Here is a 22,279-nt window from a genome sequence, read left to right as displayed (position 1 = left end):
AGTGACAGACAGTGACAGTGACAGAGAGAGAGAGACAGTGACAGGTACAGAGACAGTGACAGAGACAGAGACAGTGACAGTGAGACAGTGATAGAGGCAGAGACAGGGACAGTGACAGTGGCAGTGAGAGAGACAGTGACAGGGACAGAGACAGTGACAGTGACAGAGAGAGAGAGATAGTGACAGAGACAGTGACAGGGACAGGGACAGTGAGAGAGACAGAGCCAGTGCCAGTGCCAGTGCCAGTGCCAGTGCCAGTGCCAGAGCCATCCCCGCTCGGGAGGTTCTGTCACAGCCAGAACGTGACCGTGTCACCGCGCCCGGCCCGGGGGCGGGAGGCGGCGGGAGGCGGGTCCGGCCGGGCCGGGCCATGGCGAGCGGGGCCAGCGGTGAGCGCGGGGCCGGGCCGGGGCTGTCGGAGCCGGGTCGGGGCTGGGCCGGGTCGGGGCTGGGCCGGGCCGGGGCTGGGCCGGGCTGGGGCTGGGCCGAGCCGGGGCTGTCGGAGCCGGGCCGGGGCTGTCGGAACCGGGCCGTGCCGGGCCGTGCTGAGCGTGCCGCCGTGTCCCCGCAGGCCCCTGGGGCGAGCAGCCCGTGGATCATTTCCTGCGCGCCGGGCACATCGCGGCCCGGGACGGCGCCGCCGTGCGCTGGTTCCACGCCGCCAACAGCCGCGCCCGGGCGGAGCAGGCCGCGAGAAGTGAGTGTGCCTCGGCCCTCCTCCTCCTGCTCTGACCCTCCTCCTCCTCTGACCCTCCTCCTCCTCTTCCTCTCTTCCCCCTCCTCCTCCTCCTCCTCTCACCCTCCTCCTCCTCCTCTCACCCTCCTCCTCCTCTGACCCTCCTCCTCCTCTTCCTCTCTTCCCCCTCCTCCTCCTCCTCCTCTGACCCTCCTCCTCCTCCTCTCACCCTCCTCCTCCTCCTCTGACCCTCCTCTTCCTCCTCCTCCTCCTCCTCTTCCTCTTCCTCTTCCTCCTCCTCCTCCTCCTCCTCTTCCTCCTCCTCCTCCTCTTCCTCTTCCTCTTCCTCTTCCTCTTCCTCTTCCTCTTCCTCTTCCTCTTCCTCTTCCTCTTCCTCCTCCTCCTCCTCCTCCTCCTCCTCCTCTTCCTCCTCCTCCTCCTCCTCTTCCTCTTCCTCTTCCTCTTCCTCTTCCTCTTCCTCCTCCTCCTCCTCCTCCTCCTCTTCCTCTTCCTCTTCCTCCTCCTCCTCCTCTGACCCTCCTCTTCCTCCTCCTCCTCCTCCTCCTCTTCCTCCTCCTCCTCTTCCTCTTCCTCCTCCTCCTCTTCCTCTTCCTCTTCCTCTTCCTCTTCCTCTTCCTCTTCCTCTTCCTCTTCCTCTTCCTCTTCCTCTTCCTCTTCCTCTTCCTCTTCCTCTTCCTCTTCCTCTTCCTCTTCCTCTTCCTCCTCCTCCTCCTCCTCCTCCTCCTCCTCCTCTTCCTCCTCCTCCTCCTCCTCCTCTTCCTCTTCCTCTTCCTCTTCCTCTTCCTCTTCCTCCTCCTCCTCCTCCTCCTCCTCCTCCTCTTCCTCTTCCTCTTCCTCCTCCTCCTCCTCTTCCTCCTCCTCCTCCTCCTCCCCTTCCCCCTCCTCCTCTTCCTCTCCCCCTCGCTCCTCCAGGATCCCCACGGCTGTTAAATCCCTCCAGGGATGGGCACTCCAACCCTCCCCGGGCACTTCCAATCCCTGAGCTCCCTTTCCATGGGGAAATTCCTGCTGGTTCCCTCCGCTCCTGCTCCTGGGAAGAGGAAGAGGATAAGATCCCAAATCCCCTCTGTGAGTCCTCTCTTGTCAGGGGGCTGTGCAGAGCCAGAAGGGCCCCGGTGCGCCCGCCTGGGTGGTAGTGAATTGTATGTAAATTTATGTGAATACTTGACAAACACATATCTGTGTAAATGTATATATGATCTCCTATATCCTGAATGCCATCACTAGCTCTTTTCTTCTTGTTTCAGTCCTCCCTGTGTGTGTTGGGCTCTCTGCAAAGCTGGCAGCGCTGCCCAGGTTCATTACATAGAGCTGTTTTCAGGAGCCTGAGCACTCCTGAGACCCCCTTTGCCTGCCGTGTGTGTGAGCTAACACTCTCCTTGTCTGTTTTGGCAATGAGTCAAGGGGAATGCTCATTCTGCCAGTATTAAATCTGCCAGTATTAAATCCTCTCTCAGAGCCCTGTTTTCAGAGGAAAACACCTGAAATTTAACAACAGTGGATTTGCGTGTTGGATGTACATTTTTCTGGTCCTGTGAAGAAAAAACCCTCAAACATCACTTGCTTGGCCAAAAGCACCCTCAAACATCAATTTTCACTTGGTTGTAGGCTTGCAAAGAGTCTAGTGACTGAATCCCCCCAAAATGGCATCTTTGTGGGGGTTCAGTTGCAGGCAGCTGGAGCTGTGGGGGTGCGCGGGCTGGTGTGGGCAGAGCGGCTGGGTAGTCATCGCCCCAAAAGCTGAGGTCAGTGTCTGAATCCGCAGGCGACGTGCACATGGTGGAGGTGGATGTTGTCCTGCGGGGAGGGGACGGGGACCCCGTCCTGGCTCACCCCCCGGACACTGACAGCGACATCACCCTGCAGGAGTGGCTGGCGCTGATGGTCGGCACCAACAAAGGCATCAAGCTGGACTTCAAGAGGTACCTCAACAAAAAATGGTTCTGCTGTTTGCATTCCTACCTGTTACAATTCTACAGGTGGTTGCCAACCAAATTCCTGCTTGTTGTGCAGTTTAGCATGATGTTCAGAGGCATAATCCATGTGGAAACATAGCCCATAAATCTCAAAGCATGGCAAGAACAAAGCCTTTAAAAGTGTTTTGAGCTACAGTTAATGATATTTTTTTTACTCAGTTGCTGTGAGCAGAACTTTCCCATTGGGAATGTAAAATGTTGGTGCCTTTCTGGAGGGCTCCTTTTTCTGGCCTTACTAACTAAACGTTCATTCACAGTTTGAGCCATTAGCTGTTTCATTTCTCAAATGGCAAACACACCTGAAAACCCCATGAGATTTCCTTGAAAGAGTTTGAAATGAGCTGTGATTTCCAGACGTGCCCCCCTTCAGCTCCTGACTCTTGCTTAGTCTGAATTTCAGTGTGCTCAGTCTGTTTTGGCAACAAATTACAAAGAGCTTCATCAGTGCTTAAGTACTGTACAGAAATGGAAAGCCCCCCCACGAGATAGTTGTAAAATGTGATTTATGCCTGTGGCTCTGTGTTACACAGTCACAGCTTTCATGTGGAAGTTCATGACAGTAAAAAATACAGCAGGCTAAATCCTTTTGTTGCCACAGGATCTTGTGTGTGTCCTTCTGGGCAGAGAAGGGAAGAAACACCAGTAGGCACTTGTTTGGGCTTATTTCTTGTGAGTTGTTACGAAGTTTTTCCTCCATTATAATTACTGTTTAAAGTGATTTTAAACTACCTACCTTACTTTTTTCCCACATGGAGTTTACAGCCAAGTGGAGTGATTCAAGAAAGCTTTTAAGACTACATGGCATTATGAAAGTATTTTTATATAAAAATATTTAAAAGTACGTCACGCAGTGCGGATAGAGTCAAATAAGTGATAACAGAATTTGATGTTCCTTTGTGTATTATTTAATTGGATGCCATTGCTGATGTTTTGGAGATATTTCAATGGTGCTTTAAAAATGTACTTTTTATACTTTTTATATATCTGCTCTATCAGCCTGATTGACCAAATAATTACATTTCCTGCTGGCTTTGGCTACTGAAATGAATATATTCTGCAAAAGGTCTTCAGTGTCCCGCTTCAGAAATGCCAAAGTCATTTCACATGAAGCCAGCAGTAAGTCTGAATTTTCTAAATGCTGTGCAGCAAAACCAGTGCTCTCTGGGGTTCATGTTTTTTTGGAATTGGATTTTTTTTCTTTGTTGTTGTCTTGCTTTGGTTTTTTCATCTCTTTTTTTTTTTTTTTTTCCCTGTTGCCACTTGGCTTTGTGCTTTTTTCTCACTGCATTCGCTTTCACTTTGCAGTACAAGGGGAGGCATTCCTCTGGCCCTGACAGTCCCTTGCATATGTGAGATATAAAGTGTTCTGGCCCCAGACCGTGTCAGAAATGCTGCAGCCCACTCCTTAACACCAGCCATCACTGGTTTTCACCTAGAGAGCTTGAGCTCATCTCCAGTGAGTGAATTCCTGCCTCAACAGCACAAAAGACAAATAGCACGAAGTGACTTTACCGAGGAAACAAGCAGCTCGGAGGACTGGTTGTTTGCTTTAGAACTAACCTAATTCCAAAACTCTGACCATGGTGCTTTTAAATTCCTCGATGTTACGTAGTGCATTCATTAATCTGATGTGGCAGAAAGAAGATTTTCTTGGTGTTCATTTATTTCCCCCACTGTTCCCATCTCTTTTCCTTCCACAGTGCTTCAAAGGTTTTGTTAGGCTGGAGGTAGGAAAAAAGCTGGTTGTCCTTTTTCTTTTGGCTGGACAGGACAGTAGGAATATGTGACCATAGGTTTTGTTAAATGCTCACAGGGTGTGTGCACTGGTTCCTCAAGTGATGTCAGCTTATATTTAACAATTTAATACTTAGCTGTCAGATGATCATTGGACAGGCAGGCTTCTGTGTGCTGCCACACTTGGGAAATGTGGTACAAACCACAACCAGGCATTGCATGTCCAGCTGGGTGCCTTTTCTCTCTTTTGGTTGCCTTAAATTGGTCTGTGTTGGGCTTTTTATTCTCCTAGTACGGGTGCATCAGCTTGCTTGTATCTGAGGGTAGCTTTGGGTCTGACATGGTGATGAAATCTTTGCCGCTTTGAGCGTGGTTAAGGTGGGGAGAGATGGTTTCACTTTGGACTGGACTCAGAGCATTTGTGGCTTTCAGGTCTGACGAAACACAAGTGTTAGAGACTGCAGTGGCTTCCTTTGTTAAGGCCTGAGATGTGACAAGGCTGGGGTTGTGAGGGCGCAGGGGGTGCGGGTCTGGGGTGTCACTCCTCCATCAGCGGATGGCAGCGGGCGCCGGGTGCGCCCTGCCCGGTGTGGTGACACCGCCCGCCCTGACCCTGCCCTGTGTCCTGGCACAGCCTGGCCGCCGTGGGACCCTCTCTGGAGCTGCTGGGGCAGGTGGGGCAGCGGCTGGACAGACCCGTGTGGCTGAACGGGGACATCCTGCCCGGGGGCTGCGCACCGCTGGACGCCCGCGCCTTCCTGCGCGCCATCACCTCCTCCTGCCCCCATGCCACCCTGTCCCTGGGCTGGACCACGGGCTGCCACCGCGGCCAAGGTAAGGCACGGCTCCTTCTTCCCAGAGCTCCCAGGCCATGTCCTGCCTGGGAATCGCGTGGTTGTGGAACCCTGTCCTGTGCCGGGCTGCTGGACAGAGCGCCCTGCAGCACGCAGCACAGCTGCAGTGGCACCGCAGCTGGGTGACAATCACATCTGTGCTCCTAAAATTGTCAGAATCCGTGGTATTGATGATTCTGAGATTGTAGAAAGTCTCTGTCTGTCAGCCCCCTGCCAAAGAAGAAGCCATAATCCGTCTGTGCTGTTTCAAGGTTGTTTATTCTGTTTATCTCTAACATGTTCTGCTGCCCTGCCACAGCTCTGTCCTGCAGGGCAGCGTGTGGGGCTCTGCCCTCAGTGGGATGGTACAAACATTAAATACCACAAACTACCTGTGCTGGATTTACAATAACGTGCCAATATCTGTCACCTACGTTGGACAGTGTGTCCCCAGCCTGAACCAACAGAAAAATGCCAACACCACAGTGAAACATGGAGGGCATGAAGAAGGAGAAAAAGGACAAGGCACACCCAATTCCTCATCTTGCCTTCTTCGATCCCCTCATCTAGAATCCTAAAATTTTACTTTTGCACCCGTGCCACACTTAATTATTACTTATATCAAACACTCAGAGCTTGTAATTCATCCTGTAAGATTGAAAACTCTTTTCCATGGACAGAGATCACAGACAGTGTCTCTGGGGGCTCTGTCCAGGGGGGTTCCTGACCCCTGCCAGGGTCCCAGCCCTGCCAGGGCAGCCAGAGGGAAGCCCTGGATTCCCACATAAAATAAGCTGGCTTGTGCTTCTACTCCTTCTCACCTGCTGAGCACTGCTGAGCGAAGGAGCACAAAGTCCTTAGCCTCTGTGTCAAGGAGGGCTGTCCCTGAATCCTGGGAGCGTTGATTTGGTGGTCGGAACCCTGGCACGCATCCTGAGGAGAAACAGAGCAGCTGAAAATGTGAAACTTTATCTCTGATTCTTCTGATCGCTGAAATCAAATTGTGGGTCAGCCTTATCCCTAACATTTCGTTTCTCCTGGATACTTGTATTTTCGCAGTAAACTTTCCAATTTTCATTATTATGGGGTCTTTCACAGGCTTCCTCTTGCAATATCATTATGAGAAACAGAGTCCCCTCCAGTACTGTCTGAGGCCGCCATGGCAGGATTATACACCGTTCCCACTGCTACTTACTCAATAACAACATTTAGTATTTTATTATATGACATATTGCAGTCTTATTAAAGTGTTCAGTTCTTTCTCCCAGGTATTTTCAGTGCAGGAAAAAATTGCTGGAAATGCATTAGAAATACTGGGTAACGTGTGAAAATAAATTTCATTTTATCTCCATTCTGAATTTCAGTTTATGGGAATACTAAGTGAGGTTCTACTATAAAATTTTAGAAAACCAGCTCATTTGAGTGATTTCACCTGGAAGTTGCTGCTTGCCCCAGAAAACATTTTTTTAATATTTAGTGTGTTTTTACTCTTTCGACATTCTGTCTGAGTAATTGAGGGAAAAGCTATTAACACTTGTTACAGGATTTTCATAGCCTGTAAAAACAAAATAACAGGTAAATTTAATTTGAAATAACTTCAGTCCTTATAAAAACTCCAGCAAAAGGACTTCTGGTATTTTAGATTGCTTGATTATAGAATTTTTAGAAACAGAATGTTTTTATCCATGTGTGTTTGATTTGTGTATAGCTTCATTCCTACTGGATTAATTTAATTTTCTGTCCTAACTTTTTCTTAATGTTTTTATTTTTAAAGGGTCCCTGACAATGTTAAATTAGGCCTTATTGAAGTCAGTTGCAGGAGAGTTTTTTAGAGAAAGGGCAAAGATAAATTAAAAATGCCACGTTTTGTGAGCGTATGTAAAGTAAGTAAACGTGTATGTTCAGTATGGGAAATAAAGGTTTTCGTAGTAAGTTCATTTTCCACATTGATATTGCATTTCTTGCATTTTTCCAATGAGATATTTGTTGCTCAGAGCCACGCAGCAGTTTCAAGGTGGAATTCCGAGGTTCACAAGAACTCTGGATGCACAAGATTGGTGTCTCCAAGAGACCCATTGTCCTGTGTGTCCCCAGGCTGTGTGAGCTGTCAGTGCCCTGTGTGTCCCCAGGCTGTGTGAGCTGTCAGTGCCCTGTGTGTCCCCAGGGTTGTGTGAGCTGTCAGTGCCCTGTGTGTCCCCAGGCTGTGTGAGCACTGAGTGCCCTGTGTGTCCCCAGGCTGTGTGAGCTGTCAGTGCCCTGTGTGTCCCCAGGCTGTGTGACCTCTGAGTGCCCTGTGTGTCCCCAGGGCTGTGTGAACTGTCAGTGCCCTGTGTGTCCCCAGGCTGTGTGAGCACTGAGTGCCCTGTGTGTCCCCAGGCTGTGTGAGCTGTCAGTGCCCTGTGTGTCCCCAGGCTGTGTGAGCACTGAGTGCCCTGTGTGTCCCCAGGCTGTGTGAGCACTGAGTGTCCTGTGTGTCCCCAGGGCTGTGTGAGCTGTCAGTGCCCTGTGTGTCCCCAGGGCTGTCAGTGCCCTGTGTGTCCCCAGGCTGTGTGAGCTGGCAGTGAGTTCCCATGTGTGTCCCCAGGGCTGTGTGAGCTGGCAGTGAGTTCCCATGTGTGTCCCCAGTCACTCTCTCAGCTCTCTGTGCCCTGTCTGTCCCCAGGGTACGGGTGGCCCGAGGTGCAGGAGATGTGGCAGCTGTGCCAGCCGCTGTCCCAGCCGGTGACGTTCGCGGTCAGGGCTGCGCTGGTGCCCGAGTCGCTCCCGCAGCTGCAGTGGCTGCTGCAGCAGTGCCACAGGTCAGTGCTGCTCCCCCAGTCCCGCAGCTCCAGGGCCAGCAGAGCCCGGGCAGTGCCAGCCCCTCTGCCCTGGCCTGGCCTGGCCAGCGCTCGTGTGCCACGCTCACCCCTTGGCGCTGGAATTGGGAATTCTTCTCTCGGTGCCTCGCTTCCCACAGGCCTCAGAGCATTTCAGTCCTCAGACAGAAGTGGTCACTATTAATTTCTGTAAAGTAGTTAAATTCCACGAGCTTTTTTCATTACCCACTCTGAGGACTTTTAAATGTTGTGTGCCTAGTTCTGCTGAAAACAGTTCCTCAGGTGAATATAATAAATACCCTAAATACTTTGATGTTGTAACTAGGAATTCATCCATTCCAAAGACTTCATGTTGGATTCACTATTCATAATTTTTGTTTCAATGTCTCCTGAAAAATTTTAAAGGTGATTTTTAGATTGGAAGTCTGGTATTTCCCTCCTAAGTAATTAATTTTGCTGAGATACTTGAAAGGTATTCAGTGGTTTTCATACAGCAACTTACGTTTTCTTTTAGAAATTGTTCTTACCAACCCCTAACCATTTCCTTATAAAAATTCTTCACATGTAATAGGATGAGAATAAAACCAGCTTACCACATATTGCCATTTACTCATCTTTTTCAACTGCTCTGCCTGCCCAGAGTTTAATAAAACTCTTCCAATCAAGGTCAAAGCCCAAGACAAAAAAGAGAGTCTCTGAAAAATTTCTATCTATTCAGAAACAACAGGGTGGACAAATAAAGTGCTGATATTCTTTTTTTAAGGTGAAGACTTAAGACAGGAATTAGAATTAAGCTGTTAAAACTGGGAAATTGATTTTAAAGTATTACTGCACTAAGAATGTATCTTATTAATTGTGCCAGTGACAAATACCCTTGGGTACAAGCATTATTCCCACTGAAATATTAGGATTTTCTCTTTTACCTCCTCATGAAACTCAGGGATGTTTTTCAGTGACATGATTAGAAGATAGAAATTCCTGAGCCAGTTTGCTGACATACAACTGAATTCTCATTTATCCATTTTTAAAATTAATACAGTTTTATTAATCAAAGGGGGAAAAGTAAGTATATGTCGTATGGAGGATGTGTAAGTAATGCTTTAACTGAATAATCTTAGGGAATTTCAGTGTTTTTTCAGAATTTCTGTGCAATTAATGAGAATTAGGTTAGGTGGCATCTCTACGCATCACTGACGTGACAAAGCACAGAGCACAACGATCACCTGCGTCTGGGATTGCATCATTTTTCCTCTTTTGAGGCTCAGTTTGTGACAATTAATATATCAAACCTTAAATGCTCAGTCTGGTAAATTTCTTTGCTGGATCTTTACTTGTGGTTTTTTATTTAACTCCCTCTGAGGTTTGGCAGAACAGTCACAGGTAAATTGGTCTGGGGGTGCAGTTGTTTGTATTTAATTAGATTTTTAAAATTAGGATGCTATAATCCTGTGTATTTTTAGGAGTCTATTAGTGCAATATCTTTCTGCTTTACATGCTTCATCCTAACGTACTCTTTTTGTTTTGTTTGTTTTCTCTCTTTTTCTGGACATAGATACAGCCTCACTGTTTGGACAGGAAAGGAAGATGTGTATACTGTAGAAGATTTGCTTCTCATCCGAGAAAATTTTGATAAAAGTAGGGTTTATTATGACATTTTTGAGCCACAAAATTCTGAATTCAAAAAAGCCATTGGAATAGAATAGTGAATGCAAAGCAGGCAATGCCTGACCCCATAGTGCTTTATTTTGTAAACCCCTTTAAATGTGAGGATTTTTTCATTTGAAGAAATGCACTACCAGAAGGACCATGTTGAGCACAGCTGTGGTTATTGCAGGAGTTGTTGTTTGGCACTGTGTAGAGAGGCCTCCCGAACAGAAATGTAGTGCCTTCCTCATTGTCACCTGCTCGCAGCGTGGGACCCGGGGTGCCACACTCCAGGAGGGGACAGGGGCTGCTTGGGCTGTGCTGGCACTGCTTGGCACTGCTTGGACAGCTGCTCTGCCCGTGGTCACTGTGCCCGTGGTCACTGTGCTCGTGGTCACCGTGCCCGTGGTCACTGTGCCCGTGGTCACCCTGCCCGTGGTCACTGTGCCCGTGGTCACTGTGCCCGTGGTCACTGTGCCTGTGGTCACTGTGCTCGTGGTCACTGTGCCCGTGGTCACTGTGCTCGTGGTCACTGTGCCCGTGGTCACCCTGCCCGTGGTCACCCTGCCCGTGGTCACCATGTCCCCGCAGTGCCGGAGCCACGCCATGGCCAGCGAGCAGCCCTGGCTGGTGCTGCCAGCTGGGCTGAGTGTTACCACAGTGACAGAACTGTCCCAGTAGTGCTGTCCCCATACCTGAACTGTCCCCATACCTGAACTGTCCCCACACCTGGCTGTCCTTCTCTGAGCTGTCCCCAGGGCTGTGCCCACTCTGGGCTGTCCCCATTGTCTTGGTTTGAAAAGACAGGGGTCTGTGAAGGAAGGCAGAAGCCTCCTGTGAAATGGAAAAGGTAAACTCCCTCCCTCCAAATTACCACAATTTTAAAAAAGGCTCTCAGGCAAAGATACAGGAATGGGAATAACAGTTCTTTACTAGGAAAAAAAACTAAATAAAAAAATAAGAAGAATAAAAAAATGTGATTAGTACAAACGAAACTAGTGATGGAGTCAGGAACCTGACACCCTGAGGAGTCAGGGTGTTGGTAATAGTCCAGTTAAATGGTGGCTGCTCCTCCTGGAGTGGCAGATGAAATGCTGCTGGAGCAGGGATCTGGAGAAGGGTGGAGTTTTCTCTGAAGGTCTGGGGATGGAGTAGATGGGCCTGGTCTTCCTCTGGGGATCCAGCAGGGAAGAAACTGTTCCTCTGGGAATCCAGCAAAGGGCTGTTCTGATGTCCCAAAAGTGCTGATTTTATGCAGGTAGGGGTGCTTGGCTCCTCCCTCTGGGTGGAGCATCTCACAATGGGTGATGTAACTTTACCATCATGCAGGGAGTCATTCAATGGCCCATTAACAGAAGAGATCTCCCCGGAGGGAGGCATTGTTCTTGGGAGAGATAAGGAAACTGCCCAACCTCCGACAGATGGCAATAGAATACATGCTGATCTTACAAGCCAGGACACCCCAGGGCTGAGCTGTCCCCAGGGATGTCCCCAGAACTGTCCCAGGGCTGATCTATCCCCAGGGCTGATCTATCCCCAGGGCTGATCTATCCCCAGGGCTGTCCCCTGGGCTGTCCCCAGAGCTGTCCCCAGAGCTGAGCTGTCCCCAGGGCTGTCCCAGAGCTGTCCCCAGTGCTGAGCTGTCCCCAGAGCTGTCTCCAGGGCTGAGGTGTCCCCAGGGCTGTCCCCAGAGCTGTCCCCAGGGCTGATCTATCCCCAGGGCTGTCCCAGGGCTGTCCCCAGGGCTGAACTGTCCCAAGGGTTGTCTCCAGGGTTGTCCCCAGAGCTGTCCCAGGGCTGATCTATCCCCAGAGCTGTCCCAGAACTGTCCCCAGGGTTGTCCCCAGAGCTGTCCCCAGTGCTGAGCTGTCCCAGAGTTGTCCCCAGGGTTGTCCCCAAGGCTGTCCCAGAGCTGTCCCAGGGCTGCAGGGACGTTCCCCACGGCTCCTCAGCCCGGTGGGTGATGGCACCTGGCTCCCTTGCTGGACTGTGCAGCCCTGCAGCTCTCAGAGCCCTCCACAGTGGGAATTTCTGAGATAAAAGCTAAACCCCTGCTAGCCACCTGCAGGAAGAGCCTGACCTGGTTCGTTTAAACCATTTATTGCCCCTCTGGCTGCTGCAGTTCCCCGAATTCACAGACTGGGACACCGGCCCTGCGGGACTGCTGCTGCCAAACACCACAGAGGACACCAGAAAATACAAACGTTTCTTCCACACTCACAGAGGACAGTTCAGCTTCTGAATAAAAGCTAATGCCCTGAGAAGCATTACTCTGTCAACTTCTGGTCCTCCTTTTCCCATTCCTCTCACAGAGTTCCTGTGGGAATTTCGTTGACCCTTCTGTTAACCTAACAGATGCTGTGCACAACATTTTACAGGCTGTTAGTACTAAAGTAAATTACAGTAACTTTTGGTTCTTACATGGCATTGGTACAGCTGTGACAGAACACTTAGTTACATTTCTTAATCCTAAATCTTGAATTACGTGATTTCCCATTAAAATTCAAGACTACATTTTGTTACCTACAACTCCTTTGAGAGATTTATGTAATAGTTGTTTATTGTTATTGAAGGGTAGAGCTCTCTTTGTTTTGGTCATCTACTAAGGTGTCCTTGGCTAAAATTAGGAACAAATTTTTCCACATGAGGAGGAAAACTACCTGATTATACTTGGGATAGCTAAACAGAGTACTTGATTTAATTTAATCACTCATAAAGTGAGTGGCAGTAACCACCAAGGGGTCAGGCTTGGCTGTGTGATTGAGTTTGGAGAAACGATTCATTTTTCAGTTGTGGTTTGTTGCTGGCAGTTGCATTCATTGATCCGTAGGATTTCATCTCCCAGTGGGACCACACACTCTTTAGGACCACAGAGACACACTTTTCTGGTGTTTAGAAATCTTCCCTCTGACCAGTTCCCACCTGAAGTACTGGGATTTGTTAAAACTCATTAAACTATTAAGTAAAAAACATCAGCAATTGCCAGAAGTATTTTTAAGGAAGAAGTATATCTGAGCAATATCTGTGGATGTCAGTAAACAGAATAATCACATAAAATTAAAGAAGACATAATCTGGATTACCAGGAAATGGCTATGTGGTGATTTTGATTACTCTGTATGGATTAGTCTATATCTGTGAATTTTTGTAAGTAATTTTACCTATGTATCTTTGCTAGTCCCCTGTGAAGTTGTTTGTATCAGTCTAGTCTGACTTGCACATAAATAAATTAATTTGATTTTGTTTCTCTGTGTTTATTCAAATGCTCTCCTGAAATAAAATGTGTTGCTGTGGAGCTGGCAGTGAGACATTAATGTCGTTTCAAAATATATGTACAGGTCAGGTTTATATCTTAAAATCACGTATTTGAGAGAAGGCAGGCTGTAACTCACTCTGTGAAACCCACATGGAAGTGTTCAAAATTGCTGATGCTTTTGGGGAAAAAATACAGGAATTTACTGCAGCGTGCCTCTGTGTCTGGGTTTCAGAACTTGGGAATAAATAGCCATTGTTTACATTGCTAGAAAATATCTCTGGTGTTCAGCATAAGATACCAGCATCATTTTTAAATAGCTGGACATAATTTTTGGGACAAAACCCCTGGATTAACATGAGTTTTGCAGCTACCTGCGTCATGAGTCCAGGAAATGCCTGGCTCAGGTAACAGGTGCTGCTGAGAAACAGGAATTTTGCATATTTATACATATACATATATATGTGTGTGTGTACATATATGTTTATGTATGTTGGGGAGCTTTTTGTTAAAAAAGGTCAACTTGTGTACAGGAGTAAAAGGCCCATTGCCTTTCTAAATGGATTGTCAGCTGGGTCTTTTATGGGAGTATTTAGTGATGACAATTGGAATTTTATGTCTTTGACTCTTAAAATCCCCCCCAAACTTTGAGCTTTCTGAAGGTGTTTTGTTACAAAACCCGATTTCCTTGAAGTTAGTGCAGTGCCAGCAGTACCTTACAGTGAAACTGAAGAATCTTCATTTATAAATCCCTTGCTTTAGTTGGGAAAGTGATTAGTTCTGCTGTATATGGCATGCAGAGAGATAAAGGTCTTACATGGCATTGATGAGGAGAAAAAAGGAAATTTAGTGCCTACTCAGTTTACTGTTATTCTTGTGGACCTGCATCAAATTATGGCAATATTCTTTTGGAAGTGCTGTGTAATTGTAAAAGACAAAAGATCAAAACAAAGCAATTACTCCTTAAGAGCAAAACCAAATTAAACGTGCAGGGAAAGATATTTTGAAGCCTATATTTTGAACATTGCACCTTAAACACGACCTTGAAAACTGCCAGTTTACGGCATTTTTGTGTAAACCAAAATAATGGGAGTTCTTACATAATCACTGCTTTTTGTGATGCTGTCACTATTTGCTTTGAAGTCACTTTCACTGTATGGTTTCACAGCGTTCTGCAGAGACAACGAAGACGAGAAGGGGAAATTTTTTTGGTTTTACGCATTGTTTCCTGCGTTTCCCAGGTAGGTTTGAAATCCCTCCTGCCCTGGGGTGTGTGGCTGCAGCTCAGCCCGGTGTCACCCTGCATCACAGCCCTGCTCACCCCTGGGAGCCACCAAGGACGCCAAAAGCGCTTGTTTTTAACCCAGGATTTAACGGCAGGCTCTGGGGTCGGGCTGACCGTGCTCTGCCAAAAAGAACATCGGGGTGGCTGGGAAATGTCATGGATTAAAGCATCAAAGATAGCACAAGAGCATCTCTGCTCCACAAGTGGAGCCGCAGGAAGCTTCCAGCAGGTGGAAAGAGCCTCTCTCGCACCGTGCTCTGGACAAATTTAGCTGTATTGCATTAAACCGAAGTAACTCTTCCCATTTTCTTGTACAGAGGCAGCCTGAGAAACACTTCTGGGTGAGTACCTTTTGCAATGACTCATCATTTCCTGAGTAGTGAATAAAAGCATGTGCTTATTTCCATGTTCCCTCTGACGGGGAAAAAATAACTTTTATTTATTCAGCATAACAACAGCACAAGAACAAAGCTTTTTTTTTTTTTCCTTTGAAGGTTACTTGTAACAGTAACACAAACAATAATATTAACACTTTACACTACTTTGCATCACAATCACAAAATACTGATAACACTACCAAAAACTTTCCTTTTCAAGACACTTGCCACTTCCCTCCATTGTCTGAGCATTTTGTAGAAAAATTATGGTTTCATTTAAGGGAGCCATAGTCCCATATACATAATTAATTTTAAAATCAAAACAGCATAAATTGGGCTTTATACCCTCAGCAAAGATACCAGTTAGAACACCTGGTCAATTTCTTCTAAGAAAGAATTTTTATTTTTTAAATATCAATTTTTCCCTTCAAATATTTAACTTCACTATGAGATGAACAGATGAGAACTGCCATTTCCTTTTGTATTATAGTAAAAACATTTGGAAAGTGTATTCTGAGTGTATTCTGTGTAGGGACTAATTTGTACTCAGTTAATACTGACATATGCTGTTCCACAAATTTTCTGTATCATAGAAATATGTCCACATAATCCTTTTTCTGTACCTGGTGTACACAGGGCCTGATCCAGGAAAATCTCCTGAAGGAAAAAGCAGAACCTGAATGGAAACAAATACTCCCAAAACGTTATTTACAGAGCATATATGTTTATAATCCCCTTTAAATGGTTTAATGTTTAGAATCCCCATTAAATTGTTTTATGGTGATGATCCCCATTAAATATTTTTATGTTTGTGATCCCCTTCAAATTGTTTTATGCCTCCGATCCTCTTTAAATTGGTTTATGTTTAAGATCCCCTTAGCACTGTTTTATGCTTAAGATCCCCGTTAAATTGTCTCCTACTAAGTGCAAAGCTAAGTTACATTACAGGCCTTTTTTAGGCATTGTCAGATTTGGTGAACCTTGACTGAAGCTGCAACATACCCACTGAGTATTTTCAGGGAAAAAATACCAATTTTCAGTATACTGAAATTCACATTACACGCACACAGTTTCAATACAACTAATTTCTGTAAATTACAACAGAACACATCCACTTTTTCTCAAAATTTAGAAGATGAGATCTAAATGCCAAATGTAATGCCAGAAATCCAGCATCTATGGGATGCACACAAAGGCAAGGGGGATACTTGGAATCACAAGACACTGAAGGAAAGAAAGATTTTTAGACAGAGATAGTTAAAAATACGCAGTAGCTAGGAGGCTGCAGAGGACTGCCTTCCACTTGTGGGAAATTCAGCCCTCTGTTTCAAATTAGGCAAAATGTGGGTTTCCATCTCCCAGGTGAGCTTCATAATTAGACTCACTGGGTCACAGAGTGGTTTGGGTTGGAAACCACCTGAAATAAAAGCCTGTCTCATTCTGAGGTCCTGCCACGGCAGAGACACCTTCCACTAGACAAGGCTTCTCCCAGCCCTGTCCAGCCCGGCCTGGAGCACTCCCAGGGATGGGACAGCCACAGCTTCTCCAGGAAAGCTGTGCCAGGGCCTCACCTTCCCTGAAGTTGCTGGGTTATCTCTTTGGGTCTGTCTGAGCGGGAGGACAGAGCTCTTCCCTGCTCCTAAACACGTGTGCTCCTAAATGCTTGTGCAGACGCTCTGGGTGTGCCGCAGTGCCCGGTGAGGAGGGCTGTGCCGGGGGCAGGCGGCTCCAGCCTGCCCTGCAGGTCTCTTTTTGGGGGCTCCAGAACTGCGGGAGGCTACAGAGCCCGTCTGGGGTGCGGGCTCTGCCTGCCCACCCTCGCTTTTCCCGGGAGCGGATTGCAGAGGCCGCAGCGGTGCGCAGTGCCGGGGCACGGCTGAGCGGGGCTGGCCAGTGCCACAGCCCGGGCTGGTCACTCACCCTGCTGGCTCTGGCAGCGCTGCCCTGGCCCCAGCACAGCTCCGGGCACAGCGGGCTGCACTGCCAACCCGCAGCTGGGGTTCGTGGGCAGCACAGCCCTGCGACACCCGTGCCACCACTCTGACACCCGTGCCACCACTCTGACACCTGTGTCACCGGCTGTGCACCCGTGTCACCAGCTGTGCACCTGTGCCACCAGCTCCGACACCTGTGCCACCAGCTCTGACACCCGTGCCACCAGCTCTGACACCCATGTCACCAGCTGCAACACCTGTGCCACCAGCTGTGCACCCCTGCCACCAGCTGTGCACCCGTGGCAGCAGCTGCAACGCCTGTGCCACCAGCTGTACACCCGTGCCACCAGCTGTGCACCCCTGCCACCAGCTCTGACACCCGTGCCACCAGCTCGGGCACCTGTGTCACCAGCTGTGCACCCATGTCACCAGCTGCAACACCCGTGCCACCACTCTGACACCCGTGCCACCAGCTGTGCACCCGTGCCACCAGCTGTGCACCCGTGCCACCAGCTGTGCACCTCTGCCACCAGCTGTGCACCCGTGCCACCAGCTGTGTGCCTGCTGCCACCCACCCCGCTGCACGCTGCCGTCTCCGGGGTTTCTGCGTATGTACAGCCTGGACACAGGCACAATCTGGTGTCCAGCATCGCAGCCAAACGCCTCAGGGTCCCAAATTCCACAGGCACCACCTCTCCGGGTGCTGGAAGGGCGTGTGTTTGGGGGAAGCTTGGAGGGGTGGTATTTACAACCTACAATGAGAACTGCCATGCTTAAGGACTGCTGTGGGTTGTCTGCCACAGGCCAAGTTGAAAGCTTTACAAAACAAGCAAAATAAACAGTTTGCAGGAGACAGCCGCATGAGATGTCTTTTCATTTAGTTTCTGAGCTATCCCACTCATCCTGAGGCAGACATTACTTTACATCACAGGCCTGCTCCATTTTGTGATACATACCATTACAGTCAAGGACTGCAGTGAATATTTACATATTGTAAAGATCCCCTTTGCTCTCCTGTTAATGATTCAGTAGCTGCTGAATCTGCTCAGACTGTGATCTGCTCGTACGGCCTCCTCCGCAGCAGATTTGTCTCTTTGGTCCCCTTAGGGAAGGCAGATCCTGGTGGTACTAAGTGAGTTTGTCCGTAAGAAATCATTCCAGAAACTGTGTTAATGACAGTGAGCTCTGGAACTGGGGGGCGGGGGCTCCCATTCAGTGGAGGCAGGAAGCCTGGCCTCGTCTGATCCAACACTAGGGCTCCTGAGCCCTCTTCCTCTAGAGGAGCCTGATTTCTGCCTCTTGGAGAAACAGGAGACATCTCCAGAACTCTTCTTGGACTTGGTAACAAAGTCTGGTATGTGGGCAGAATCTCTTTATTTCCTTTTGGTGACTTACTACCTTTGGTATCAGCAGCAGGAACTAGAGTGTTAGTTAACTGAGAACTGGAGATGTTGTAATTTGGTTCTCCACTTCCTTTCTTGAGAATACTACCAAGGTTTGAAAGTAAGCTGATTTGTCCCAAACTGGCATCCATGCCCATGGGAATCTCACTGGGGTTATGTTTCTCTTCAACAAGAGGAGTCTGATAGTTTACTGCATCACGCAGTGCTTTCCTTGACATGGTTTGATCAGGGGTTTTCAGCGCCTGAGCAGTGTCCTTCCTGTCTCTGCCTTTGTGACCGGTGGTGACACTCTTGCACAAGTCGAGGCCGGTGACTTTACAGGAGAGCTCTTCCATGGGACTGATACACTGAAGTTCTTGTGGAGAAGCAATTTTCCTCTGCTGAAACACTGCTGGACAGCACTTCAGCCACGGATCACACTGCAGCACCTGCGTCAGCTTGAACCGTGCTGGTGTGGAGCTGGATTTGGTCATTAGAGGCACTCTTTCAGATGAGCTGTCCCCCTGTTGCCCACCATACAGCTCTTTAAAGCTGAAAGGGTCTTCTGGACCCTCGTTTGGTTCTATGTCTGACAGGGAGGCGCAATCAGCCGGGGAGGTGCATTCCGCCAGGTCTGGAGGAGGCACGTTCAGGTACTGCTTCGTTTTCTGCCTGCCGGAGGCGGACTTGTCTGTGGTGATGATGATGACTTCCTTCCCTCGCGCCTTGCAGGCCTTGAGCAGCAGCTCCAGGGTGTCTCTGTCGGCGGCGTTGATGGCGTACACCAGCGCGGAGCGGTTGGAGTGGTCGGGCAGGCTGGGGTCGGCGCCGCTCATCAGCAGCAGGGACACCACCTCGGGCCCGGCCTTCTCCAGGCAGGCGTGCATCAGCGCCGTCTTCCCAGACTTGTCCTGGATGTTGGGGTCGGCCTTGTTGTCCAGCAGGTACTTGACCATCCTGGCCTTGCTGGCGCTCTGCAGGTCGGCGTGCGGGGTCATGCAGGCCACCATCAGCGGCGTCTGGCCGCGGCTGTTGCTCTCGTTGACGTAGGCCCCGCCGTCGATCAGCAGCCGTGTCAGGCGCAGCCGCCGCTGGTACACCGCCTTGATCAGCGAGTAGCCCTCGGGCGGCACGTCCGCGGCCTCCATCGTCCTGCTCTGCCCAGGCCTCACAGCCACGCCGGGCTGCCCAGGGAAACGCACCGAGAAAGAGAATAATAAAAAAACGGGGAAAGAATAATAAAGCAGGCCTTAACACTGCTAATTGCTCCTGCGTATTTTGTGAAAAAAAAATACGAAGGGAAGAAAAGAAGAAAGGTTTTCCCGCCCTTTAGATTTACAACAAATGTGTTAAAAACTTTAAAAAACCCCTTCGATGTAATTACAGTGTTTATATAAGATTAAAGCATGACTGTCACCTTCTTACTTCTTGACTGTCCTTCACACAGCCCTCTGCCTGAGCAGACAGTATCAGCTCTACAACAAAAGAAACATTTGACAGCATCAAACAGAATCAGGAGGTTTCACACAAAAAATTAAGAGCTTAATGTAGCGCAAATAACATTATCCGTTCATATAAGAATGTATACCTGCAGACATGCAATTAAAACTTCTATGTCTTGTATGTGCTTCTATGTCTTGTATGTGCTTCTACGTCTTGCATGTGCTTGCTTACCTGTGTATAAGGAAAACATTTAGAGGAAAAAAAAATCAGTCTTTAATATTGCTCGCCACAGAGCAATACAAGATTAGATATGCATTAAATTATTAATTTATTTACAATGTATTTCTAGAGAAATAAAAATGTTTACATGGTTTACTTGTAATTAATTAATAATTTTTATTCATCACTGAAAACACTAGTATTGTTCTGGTGATTAACTGAAAAGCAGCAATTTCATTCTATTGTACTATGAATACCAAAATCAAAGGATGATCTCAATATACTTTGTTCCAAAAGTCCAACAAGCAAAAAAAAAAAAGAGACTCAGATTTACTCCCTGTAAACCTGGGGAGGAAATCTGACTTCGACTGGTGGCTTGCTTTTTTCACTCCTCTATCTTGATGAAACATTTTTATAAGGTAATTGCATTGAAATTAATTTAGGGATTCACTCCATTATACTAAAAGTACAGAACTTAATACTGTTTATCTCAGCTTTCATTAAAGTGCAAATCATTACTATGATATTTATGTGTACTTTTGACAAGTAATGTATTCAAGATTATTGCAAAGACTTTTATACATTTATAATGCACAATCAATTTGTGCATTTAGGTTTCCAGAAGGAAACTGCAGAGAAATACCTGGTAGAAAACACACATGCTGGAATTCTGATGGTGTTCTTCCCTGGTTTTGATCTACCTGGAAGTTTTTGGCAATTTTACATTTCTTTTGTATGTATCTAAAGCTCTTCTGATGCTTAACTGCTCACTTTACATAAGTGATGGCATATAGCTTTTATTACGTAAGCCATTTCATCTGTAGAAATGCCTTTTATTGCCAAAAGAACATTAAATATAAAACAGGTGTGGAAAGAGAATAATGCTACCTGAAGTGGAGCAGCAGGTCAGGGCTGAAGGTGAGGCTGCTTTTGTGATATCTCATCTAACCCCTCCTGTTGCTGAAATTCACTGTTTCCACCGACTTCAGCAGGACTGCTGGTCTGAGGGGCTGGAAGGCTGACCTAAGACTATAGTTGAAGTTGGAAAGTTAGGAGTGCATGGAGCTGGCAGGTATGAACTTGCCTGGAGAAAGCCTGAGATGTTTCTGTGCAGAGAAAAGTGAAGAGAAGATTCATGAAATGCAGAAGAGAAGCACAGGAATACTTCAGAATCAGATGCTGTACAATCAAAAGACAGTATTACAGGTCCACAGCCGGAACAACATAATGCAGAACACACTCCCGAGTGCTGGATGAGAGCCACAGCTTCATCTGCTAATCATATCACACCTGGTCTGGCTACAACCTGCTCCAAAAACCCCACACCTGGCTTTTTTGAAGTGAAAGACCACCGGCCAAGCAGATTCCCTAAAAGAGTAATTTATGGGATAATTGATCGCAGATCGGTGCTGAACAACAGATTGAGACTCTACAACGTTCCTAAATGTAATGAACTGCTATGTCAGAAGCACTCCATGAGTTCCCAGGCTACCGGGACTGACACAGGTGCCTCTCACCTGTGAAGGTGAACTTTGAAAGCAGCTTCAAGCTTTAAAGCATTCTGAGGAACGAGGAACTTATAGAACTCAGTGTGTGACACTGAATCATGGGCTGGTCTGTAAAATCACCCACAAATTCGTCTTATTCTTGTGCAAATAATATTCCTGCACTGTGCTATTTAGAAAGTGTTTAGCTTTGTTTCCAAACAGTAACATTGTCCTGGAAAGTACTCTGAGAGAAAATAGCACCAGGCACCTCGTAGTATGAAAACCTGGTTCTGAGTCTAATAGTCTAATCACAGCACTGAGGGGCAAAGAGCCCATCGACGTTATAACAAATAAACACAGGCAGCAGTGTCATGAATGCCTGATAGGAATGAAGGAGTTCTTGCAAAGTATTCCTCACCTGTTTAATGTGAGAGACAGATCTCCTGCCCTCCGAGCCTCAGCACCCTCACAGTTAAACAAGCTCTCCCAGTTGTGTTTAGAGAGTCTAGAATCATTCCAGTGACATTGTCATTGATTCTCATCTCGGAAAAAAAGGCGTGCTTTCACACTGAAGGAGTACAAGCACTTCGGTTTCTTCATATACACATTAAACCTGGCAAATTCAGTCAGGGTAGTACTTGTTTTGCTAGTATCAATTTACCGCGTACGAGCTACTTTTGATTTACAAAAATCACCTTTCCAACGCTGCCAGAACCGCTCCACCACCACCACCACCACCACCACCACCACCCCAAAGTTTCCGCCACAACTCTCAGCCTGACGGCTCCGAGCGGCTCCCTGAAGCGGAGCCGGGAAAAAGCGGGGACCGCAAACTTCCCGGCGGAGAGAGAGAAGCGCGGACAGCAGCACGCCGACACCACGAGCGCTGGATAAAGGCAGCGAGAATGAGTTTAAGTACTTTACCGCGTGTCAGCGGCGAGGCGGCGGCGGGATGGAGCTGCGGACGGGATGGAGCCGCCGCTGCTGCGGCACCGGGACCCTCGGTGGAGCCGGGACACCGAGTGCGGGCACAGGACGGGATGGAGCCGCCGCTGCTGCGGCACCGGGACACTCGGTACAGCCGGGACACCGAGTGCGGGCACAGGACGGGATGGAGCTGGCGGCACCGGGACGCTCGGCAGCGCCGGGACACCGAGCGCCGCCCCCGGCACCGCCCCCGGCCTCGGCGGGGCTGCGCTG

At 48.1% G+C, this 22,279-nt stretch overlaps 2 protein-coding genes across 2 annotated transcripts; one reads left to right on the top strand and one right to left on the bottom strand.

The window, feature by feature from the left end:
- The first annotated feature begins 244 nt into the window (after window positions 1-244).
- FAM151B (family with sequence similarity 151 member B) lies at window positions 245-12,944 on the top strand. The gene is made up of 6 exons (XM_072922091.1): window positions 245-389; window positions 572-697; window positions 2,463-2,619; window positions 5,042-5,241; window positions 7,903-8,038; window positions 9,609-12,944. The coding sequence occupies exons 1-6, from the start codon at window positions 371-373 to the stop codon at window positions 9,757-9,759; spliced, it is 789 nt and encodes a 262-aa protein (XP_072778192.1). The 5' UTR covers window positions 245-370; the 3' UTR covers window positions 9,760-12,944.
- Window positions 12,945-14,548: 1,604 nt separating this feature from the next.
- ANKRD34B (ankyrin repeat domain 34B) lies at window positions 14,549-21,811 on the bottom strand. The gene is made up of 3 exons (XM_072922090.1): window positions 20,481-21,811; window positions 19,348-19,604; window positions 14,549-19,114 (listed from the first exon to the last, which is right to left on the bottom strand). The coding sequence occupies exon 3, from the start codon at window positions 19,076-19,078 to the stop codon at window positions 17,594-17,596; it is 1,485 nt and encodes a 494-aa protein (XP_072778191.1). The 5' UTR covers window positions 19,079-19,114; window positions 19,348-19,604; window positions 20,481-21,811; the 3' UTR covers window positions 14,549-17,593.
- Between the last annotated feature and the right edge of the window lie 468 nt (window positions 21,812-22,279).

Source organism: Taeniopygia guttata, chromosome Z, assembly GCF_048771995.1.
Source record: "Taeniopygia guttata chromosome Z, bTaeGut7.mat, whole genome shotgun sequence".
Taxonomy (NCBI): domain Eukaryota; kingdom Metazoa; phylum Chordata; class Aves; order Passeriformes; family Estrildidae; genus Taeniopygia; species Taeniopygia guttata.
This window is presented reverse-complemented; position numbering and strand designations above follow the sequence as displayed.